At 41.0% G+C, this 10,008-nt stretch overlaps 1 protein-coding gene across 1 annotated transcript; it reads right to left on the reverse strand.

Annotated features, from left to right (window-relative positions):
* Nucleotides 1-476: 476 nt before the first annotated feature.
* On the reverse strand, nt 477-9,695 carry LOC110531887 (cholecystokinin receptor type A-like). Its single transcript, XM_021615366.2, has 5 exons — nt 8,907-9,695; nt 4,828-5,079; nt 2,034-2,295; nt 1,572-1,699; nt 477-1,291 (listed from the first exon to the last, which is right to left on the reverse strand). The coding sequence occupies exons 1-5, from the start codon at nt 9,031-9,033 to the stop codon at nt 666-668; spliced, it is 1,395 nt and encodes a 464-aa protein (XP_021471041.2). The 5' UTR covers nt 9,034-9,695; the 3' UTR covers nt 477-665.
* Nucleotides 9,696-10,008: the final 313 nt, after the last annotated feature.

Consider the following 10,008-nt stretch of genomic DNA (forward strand, 5'->3'; position numbering starts at 1 on the left):
GATGAGGATAACCTTCCTAATATTGGGTTGCACCCACATCTCCACTCAGGACAGCCTCAATTTGTCGGGGCATGGACTCTACAAGGTGTCGAAAGCGTTCCCAAGGGATGCTTCCCACAGTTGTGTGAAGTTGGCTGGATGTCCTTTTGGTGGTGGACCAGTCTTTATACACAAGGGAAACTGTTGAACATGAAACTACCATGCCCCATTCAAAGGACTGTAACCTTTTATTTAACTAGTCAAGTCAGTTAAGAACAAATTCTTATTTACAATGACGGCCTAACCCTTCCAAACTCGGAGGACGCTCGGCCAATTATGCGCCGCCCTATGGACTCCGGATGTGATACTGCCACAATCCATGTCTCAAGGCTTAAAAATGATTCTTTAACCTGCCTTGTCCTCTTCATCTACACTGATTGGAGTAGATTTAACAGGTGACATTGAATAAGGGATCATAGCTTTCACCTGGGTCATGGAATGGTTTGTATACTCAGTGTACATGTCCACTCTCACAGGCACGGGGACTTTGAAGTGGAAAGAAGGCATGACCTTAACAGAGACCAAAATATCATGGTACAGTGGGTGGGAGGGGGCACACTTTGGACAGGCCACCCCGTCTTCATGACCACTACCTACTTCTGACTGGTCGATGATGGCAAAGGAAGCTAAGCCTGAGCGGAGCCACGGATACTACTGTATGTGAAGCGCGTGCTATTACCACTGGATGGCGTGTGCCCGTTCTCTCCGCTCCTCATCCCTCCTCTTCCTCCCCCTCTCCCCGTTCCCGTCCCGATCCTACTCCCAGCCCCCCTCCTGACCCCACCGCCCTTGGGGCAGCTACAGCAGGTGAAGGTGGACAGAATCCCTTGGCGGAAACGGTTATTCATGAAACAGTATATAATGGGGTTGACACAAGCCGAGGTGTACGACAACAGGTGGATGAAGGATATCGGCGCCCCCGAGAGGAGCTTGTCGGCAGAGCGGCGGTCAAAGGCCCTCCAGGCATTAGCGGCAAACACGGGTGTCCAGCAGAGCAAGAAGAGACAGACGATGACCAGGAGCATGCGGATCACGCGCTTCTTAGCCATCAGGTTAGAGGTGGAGCTGTTGCTGCACACACGGCTCAGCGTGGACTTAGTGCTGCCCGTGCTGTCTCTGATTTTGATGGTCACGTTAGGGCTGTGGGTCGACAGAGGGCTCTGGAGGTGGGCAAGCTCGCCCTTCTTGGCAGGCTGGAGGTAGCAGCCGTCGTTGTCGCTGGGTTTGATGCTGCCCGTGCTGCACTGTCTGTCTGTGATGGATCATAACAGCAGATATGAATACAAATGAACATGAACGAAAATGGTATTTCCCTAAATAACAATTACAAATGATAAAGCTGGATATAATAATGATAAGGAAATCATCTCTGCGAGAGATATTAAACATAGACATGAATAATGTCCCTGTACAAATTGGATTTACCAAAAATTAGCCAATTGTACATGATTGCCAATAAGGTTGCCACAAAATGTAGATGACATGATGGCCAGAGTTGCATGTTTTCAAGAGGCCAGTTGAGGTAAACGTACCTCTGCTGGACTTCCTGTTGGTCATCTCAAACTTAATGCCCCTGTAGAGCTCAAGGGAGATGAGCCCGTAGGCTGTCATCATCACGATCCCAGGGACCAGGAAGAGGAGCAGCAGCAGGGACACGTACCTGGGAGGAACAACAGGTCCATGGGGTCACCAGATTGGTCAAAAGCAGGTAAGTGTGCGTTCAGTATATCAAAGTGTTCCGACCTGACAGAGAACAGCTTTCTGAGCTCAACAATGACCTACCTCCTCATTGCTAAGTATATATCTAACAGATCAACAACATCACTGAATTAGATACTTCAACCCCCAAAAAGTAATAGACATGAATTTAATTTAATCTTTTGAGCAGACTTCTCCATTATTTACAGAGAAAATCACCTAACGGCTGAAACCTCTCTTTGTGATGGTGGGCAGACGAAAAAAGTATCTCATCTCTAAAGTATCTCTCCTCTCACCAGGACTGCTGGATGACATCACTGGGCCAGACCAGGCGGCACATGTTGCCTGTGCTGTTGTTAACCCGGGTGAAGGGCACCAGAGTGCTGGAGATGGGGTAGGGCAGCATGAGCAGGAAGCTCACCACCCAGGTGGCAGAGATGACCTTGGCAGCGTGGGACTTGGTTTGCCAGGTACGGGAGGTCAAGGGGTTGCAGATTGCACTGTAGCGCTCCAGAGAAATGGCCACCAGGTTGAAGGTAGAGACACTCACCGAGATACCTGGAGGGATGACAACGAATAACGGTCCTTGATACCACGCGAGTATAGATTCTGATTAATAGATCGATTACAAACAAGCATGTAGCCTACATTAGCATGTTGTACTGCAATTATTTTGTACAACTAAATATTTTACAGTGTACAGTGTAGTAAATATGTATGTAAAATGTTAGTTATTAATATAGAAATATGTAACAGTGTCGTAGATATGTAGAATCTCAATGTAGCCTCGTGTGATTGTGATTTGGAGGCTTGCCAGACCAGGTTAAGGTCACAATTCAAGGGATAATCTGTAGTTCAAACAACAGCAAGGCAGACACCCTGCCGCTGTTTCGGTAAACAGCTGAGGAATAGGGCTGGAGAAATGTAACCAATCTCAAATTCATAGACAGAGTTATGGATGACCATCCATGATAGCCACATAATAATGTAAACTGTGTTTTAAGGCTATAAAGTGTTTGTTTACAATTACATTGTTTACAAACAATGGAATTAAACAAGTTTATATTTTGGGTTATGTTGGAATCCGACAGAACTAAGCTAATGAGGAATTTCTAAATTATATTCTTCAAGTATCAGGGTAGAAACAGTACCCTCCATAATTATTGGGATGGGCAAGTTTTTTTTTCTTATTTTGTCTCTATACTCCAAAAGTTTGGATTTTAAATCAAATAATGAGTATGAGGTTAAGTGCAAACTGCCAGCTTTAATTTGAGGGTATTTTCATCCATATTGGATGAACCATTTAGAAATGACAGCACTTTTTGTACATAGTCCCCCTATTTTAGGGGAGGAAAGGTATTGGGACAAATTCACTTATGTATATTAAAGTAGTAAAAAGTTAAGTATTTGGTCCCATATTCATAACATGCAATGACTACATCAAGCTTGTGACTACAAATTTGTTTGATGCATTAGCTCTTTGTTTTGGTTGTTTTTCAGACTATTTTCTGCCCAATAGAAATGAATGGTAAACAATGTACTGTGTCATTTTGGAGTCACTTTTATTGTAAATAAGATTAGAATATGTTTCTAAACATTTCTACAATGTGGATGCTGCCTAGATTATAGATAATCCTGAATGAATTGTGAATAATGACCGCAGACGTGGAAGGTCGACATAGGCGGATATAATGGTTTGAGACGCAGCCCGTGCCAAAACAATCGTACATTTATGGATTTTCATGGGGATTTTTTACATTTATTGTTACTTAGATTGACGCACGAGTGCATCAATAGACTCTTCAGGATTAACCAGTGGAAGTTAACAAACTTACAGAGTAATAGTAACAACGGCACATCTAAATAAATGCACATTACCGTGGATGTACCGGTGTATTTCACGTTAAACTCTGTGACAGATGAGTTATTCATCTCTACTGACGTGGCCGTGATCTCACCGCACACGGATCCCCGAACAAACAGTGTGAACTATCTAACTACTAACAAATACCACGATAGAAAATGTTCCCGAAAGGCAATAACGAAAAATAAATCCAGCTACTACAAATGCATATACCTAGGATTTATCCATACAATATCTAGGCAGGAAATATTGTTGAAAAACATTGGAACTACAAGAGCACTTGAAGATACAGCTATGCATCGAGCTACTGTATCTGGAACCTATATATCCATACAACATCCAGACATAAAGTTAAATGGAATGTTTTCAACAAGATATGAACCATGAGAACAGTACAGCCTCGACTTTAAATGCCTCTAGAGAATGGATCCTCAACTATATATCTTTATTGATATTTCTATGCCTGAGTGTCTAAAGTTATTGTTTTTTGACAAGTGTCTCAAACATCACTCTTCTCCCATGTTATTTTTCTTCCTCTTATTGCCTTGTGACCTGGACCTTTTCTGCTCAGAATAAATGGCTCCTTAAATCAGGAGGCAGGGCCAGTACGTTCACAGCCTGGGTGGCGGTAAGGCAACGCAGCCGCGGCTATAGCCATCAAATTACTTTATTTGGTGTCTCTTCACACCAGGCACCAGGTCAGAGCCTAAATGGAGGTGGTATTGGCTCAATGGATTCTGGCATCTGCTTCGTTGTTGATTCTCCATTATTAGCCTTCAGCCCACTCCAGTGTGTTCATGGTAGGTCGGTGAGTGAGTGGCTGAAGCTGAAAGGAATCTTCTGTATGTGGCTATGTGGACAGAACCTACTGTACTCACTCCCCTTACTTGACCCTTTGAAATGAGTGACAGCAGTGTAGTAGACAATAACAAGATAAGACCACGATTAACTATTTAGCACAGAAGATGACAAGCGTATGTAAACACATCCTATTGCAATAACACAGAAATCCCTAACAGACAAACACACTACATGGTCATGGAGACCTGGGCCCGTATCCACAAAGCATCTCAGAGTAGGAGTGCTGATCTAGGATCTATCCATAGAATCGTATTCTTTATGATCTATTAGGTAAAACTGTTCCTAGGTCAGCACTCCTACTCTGAGACGCTTTGTGGATACGGGCCCAGGTCAGGACCTGTGTACAGTACACCGACAGGACTCACCCATGAAGTACATGGCCACCTTGCAGATGCCTGAGCCGAACACAAAGTCCCTCATGAGGTTGGGGATGAGGGTGAAGGGCATGCAGAAGAGGCAGAGCATCAGGTCGCTGGCGGCCAGGGAGAGCAGGAACAGGTTGGTGACTGTGCGCATGTGGCGGTTCCTCACCAGCACAGCGATGATCAGGCTGTTACCCAGCACGCTGACTAGGAAGATGAGGCAGTAGAGGAAGATGCGCACCGTCTGGTTCAAATCTATAGGGAGGAGAGAAAGACAGTCAGCATCATTGTTCTTATAATTGCCATTATCATCAGACGTCATCATCAACCAAGACCATCAGCTTCATCATTGTTTTCATTGTCATTGTCAATGTTATCGTTATTATCAACATCTTCTTAATCATTATCATCAATATTATCAGACAATAATTATCATAAACATTATCATTATTATTAAGATCATCATCACCATCATTATCCATATTATCATTACCTTCAAATAATCAATTTGTTAGGTCAATCTGTTTTCAATGACATGGCCCTAGTTGTGTAAAGAGGGTGAAATTAATTTATCCTAATTCGATTATAAAATATTCTATTATACAGTTGAAGTCAGAAGTTTACATACACCTTAGCCAAATACATTTAAACTGTTTTTCACCATTCCTGACATTTAATCCTAGTAAAAATTCCATGTCTCAGGTCAGTTAGGATCACCACTTTATTTTAAGAATGTGAAATATCAGAATAGTAGTAGAGATTATGATTTTTTTCAGCTTTTATTTCTTTCATCACATTCCCAGTGGGTCAGAAGTTCACATACACTCAATTAGTATTTGGTAGCATTGCCTTTAAATTGTTTAACTTGGGTCAAACATTTTGGGTAGCCTTCCACAAGCTTCCCACAATAAGTTGGGTGAATTTTGACCCATTCCTCCTGACAGAGCTGGTGTAACTGAGTCAGGTTTGTAGGCCTCCTTGCTTGCACATGTTTTTTAGTTCTCTCCACAAATGTCCTATATGATTGAGGTCAGGGCTTTGTGATGGCCACTGCAATACCTTGACTTTGTTGTCCAACTTTGGAAGCCACAACTTTGGAAGCATGCTTGGGGTCATTGTCCATTTGGAAGACCCATTTGCAACCAAGCTTTAACTTCCTGACTGATGTCTTGAGATGTTGCTTCAATATATCCACATCATTTTCTTGCCTCATGTTGCCATCTATTTTGTGAAGTGCACCAGTCCCTCCCGCAGCAAAGCACCCCAAAAACATGATGCTGCCACCCCCGTGCTTCACGGTTGGGATGGTGTTCTTCAGCTTGCAGTCCTCCTCCTTTTTCCTACAAACATAACGATGGTCATTATGGCCAAACAGTTCTATTTTTGTTTCATCCGACCAGATGACATTTCTCCAAAAAGTACAATCTTTGTCCCCATGTGCAGTTGCAAACCGTTATGGCGGTTTTGGAGCAGTGGCTTCTTCCTTGCTGAGCGGCCTTTCAGGCTATGTCGATATAAGACTCGTTTTACTGTGGATATAGATACTTTTGTACCTGCTTCCTCCGGCATCTCCAAAAGGTCCTTTGCTGTTGTTCTGGGATTGATTTGCACTTTTCGCACCAAAGTACGTTAATCTCTAGGAGACCGAACGCGTCTCCTTCCTGAGCGGCATGATGGCTGTGTGGTCCCATGGTGTTTATACTTGCGTACTATTGCTTGTACAGATGAACGTGGTACCTTCAGGAGTTTGGAAATTGCTCCCAAGGATGAACCAGACTTGTGGAGGTCTACAATTGGTTTCTGAGGTCTTAGCTGATTTCTTTTGATTTTCCCATGATGTCAAGCAAAGAGGCACTGAGTTTGAAGGTAGGCCTTGAAATACATCCACAGATACACCTCCAATTGACTCAAATGATGTCAATTAGCCTATCAGAAGCTTCTAAAGCCATGACATAATTTTCAGGAATTTTCCAAGCTGTTTAAAGGCACAGTCAACTTAGTGTATGTAAACCTCTGACCCACTGGAATTGTGATACAGTGAATTCTAAGTGAAATAATCTGTCTGTAAACAGTGGTTGGAAAAATTACTTGTGTCATGCACACAGTAGATGTCCTAACCGACTTTCCACACATTTCTTGTTAACAAACTATAGTTTTGGCGTGGTTGAAAAAACGAGTTTTACTGACTACAACCTAAGTGTATGTAAACTTCCGACTTCAACTGTACATTTTTTCTCAATCATGTACAATCATTTTTTTGAATAATGTTGCTGATTTTCAAAACAGAGTCCACAAGACACAGAACTCTGTGGCCTTTTGCAACAAAGTAAATGGCTTCTCAAAACATAAATACAATCATCAAAACTATAGTTTACTGTCAAAATGGCAAATACATTCATCAAAAGAACACAAGTGTCTGCAAATAGATTAATGCAATCATACTTATCTCTTGAATCCAAGCAGACAAAACAAAATGTTTTCTTTGCTGTCAATAAATCATGATGATCAAAATTGGAAGTACAACTATCCAAAGGTACAGAGTTATGGGCAATTACTCTCCTTTCATGCACATTTCACCAAACAATTTCATACACATCAAATCAAATATTACTGATAAAATAAATTACCTGAAAAATAAGCACATTGTGTGCATGATTCATTAATCGGTCCAATCACAATTGCATGTATTCAATACGTAGGCTCGTTTGCTCATAGTTTTTGTTGACTTTCCATTGGCACACAGAAACACAATACACAGTAGAAATAAGGCAAGGCGAATACAATGGAGGAAAGACACAACTGATATGAATATATAGGCCTCAATGCACACTAAAGCAAAGCTCTAAGGTGGAAGGGCACAATGTCGGAGATGATGACTTCGGAGTATAGCAAAGTTTCTTAGAAGTAACCCAACTTCATTCTCTGCATACCTGCAATATTGTGAAATAAAATAATTAGACAGCCCCACTGCCTAGATCTTTCCCTATATTGTACATGGTATGACACTGATGAGATGATTGTAAGCATGTTGTGCAGTAGCATTTACTGATGAACACTATTGAACACATTCTCTTGTGATGAAAACAATGTGTTAATATTCTGTGACCTAAACACAGGCTTAAAAGTGAGTTTTTAAAAATGTAAATCCACTGATGACATTTGTATTTAAAGTTCTGCAGAATGTGGTCTAAGATATGCAAGTCAGGTACAAAGGAAAGAAAATTACCAGAAGTTCTGTAAATGTAGGCTATTAGCATTTGGTCATTGCTGTACTACAGGCCAATATATAGATAGGTTACGTTTCAACACAGATCCCAAAATAGCTTTTACACAATTGAGAAAAACTTTAAATATAAATGCTTGTTCCTTACTCATCCAGGATTATTTTAGAACTACCGTTAGTAGGCTAAAGGCAATTAATATGTAATTCAGTTGGAGTCCGTTCTGGTTGGCTGCATTACTCAGGGGAAGAATGTGTGCAAATGTGGGGTTTGAATTAGCAAAATATTGGATTCATAGTATAGCCTATCAGCTCCGCCTAATTTCAATGAGAATTCAGAGATCATTTCAGTCAATGTAACACTAAGACCTACTGTAGCCTATCAGACAACTACGTGTTGACCTGATACTAAGTTGTAATCGTGTGTTAATTAATTAATGTCAAAAATTAAATAATGATATTCACTCCATCCAAGCAGAAGAGCCGAAAGAACGCATGCTATTTCAACCGCGCGTAAATGCATAATTTGGGGTGTCCAAAGGGTCGCTCTCAATGCGCAGGTTCGCATAATAATAACAATAAAAAGATTACTAACATTTTGTCATATGGATGATTTGGGACAAAATGCATTTTCGCAGGTTTGTGTAACAGACGGGGGGGAGTGTTATGACTTTAAAATAAAACGGTTTCATGACTTAAAAATAAAACATGCTACATTTTTAACACTTTGCATCAATATCTCCACTAAAAACATGTTTATTTTGATTTAAAATATATACATAATATACATATACAATTAGACAATGACTTTTTGTCAATTTAACTTCCCCCACATGCATGATTATCATTTGGATTTGGTTACCTTTCGGTTCCGGCCGCGTCTGGCTTTCATCGTCGCACTCCGACACATTCTTGATTCCAAAGTCACATAATATCTTATAAAGATTAGTGGAGTTTTTGAGCATATCATGCAATGTAAATGTCTCCATTTCAGCTTTTCTATGTTATTTTGTCTGATGCATAAACTGAAATGAGGTTATGCAAAGGAACCCATTCCGTACAAACTTGATATTATGTCTGCAAATCACTCCCCAAATGTCATGTTCATATTCTCCAGAAGTTTGCATGACCCCATTTGTTTGATGCAAAATTATTATCCAGCTTTCAACGAAATTGACGGGTATCAGTCAGTGAGCAAAAATTATTGACTTCAAGCGTCTGCTGCATGCACATTTTGTTGTGCTCCAGCACTTCAATGTTGGATATGAGAAATATAACAGTATGGATGGGTGGATAGAGAACTCCGGTCTAAGAGAGCCCGCCTCTCGAGCCCATGGTCATGCAAGTGAAACAGCAGCCGCAACAATTTTAAAGGGTTTTTGTAGGCTTACAGTGATTTTGTTTTAGTCTGTTGTATAGACTATTTAAGTGACATATTTTAAGAATACCACGTCTAGGTTTTCACCAAAAATAAAATAGTTTTAGATTTGTTATGAACAAAAAAAAATCTGTGAGATGTGATTTATTGCTCACATGTGAGAGATAATAGGCTGTCATTATGGTACTGGACAGAGGCTCACCTGATGATGGTGATCCATCACAACATGACAACTCCACATGCATGTTTTGCTTAAAAACCTATGTTCTGCTCTCGGGAATTGTATCACTTTGACTAGATCGACCTAAGATGCTAGCCTGGTCCCAGATCTGTTTGTGCTTTTGCCTACTCCATTGTCATTGTCAAGCCAAACACAGGCCTATCATATTCCAAAAATGCCCCTCCCAAATTTAACCCTCAGCCATGGTAGCCTATATAGGCACCAATAACCTTTTAAACTGTTTTCTTTACCTTTGAATGCAGGTGACAAAGTCCTAGCAAAGTCATAGCAAGCAAGTCTTATTACAGGCCTGGCTTACTCAAATGACCTTTCTGACTTTTATAGGCTATGTAATGCGATTGATGA

Source organism: Oncorhynchus mykiss, chromosome 9 (genome assembly GCF_013265735.2).
Source record: "Oncorhynchus mykiss isolate Arlee chromosome 9, USDA_OmykA_1.1, whole genome shotgun sequence".
In the NCBI taxonomy this organism is placed as follows: Eukaryota; Metazoa; Chordata; class Actinopteri; order Salmoniformes; family Salmonidae; genus Oncorhynchus; species Oncorhynchus mykiss.

What these genes read in the sequence shown, in the direction of transcription:
- LOC110531887 (XM_021615366.2), bottom strand. Translation starts at nt 9,033, where the DNA reads ATGGAGACATTTACATTGCATGATATGCTCAAAAACTCCACTAATCTT. An exon ending in GACGCGGCCGGAACCGAAAG is followed by an intron (nt 5,080 to 8,906) that starts GTAACCAAATCC and finishes TCCTCCCTATAG; the next exon opens with ATTTGAACCAGACGGTGCGC. An exon ending in GGTGGCCATGTACTTCATGG is followed by an intron (nt 2,296 to 4,827) that starts GTGAGTCCTGTC and finishes TCATCCCTCCAG; the next exon opens with GTATCTCGGTGAGTGTCTCT.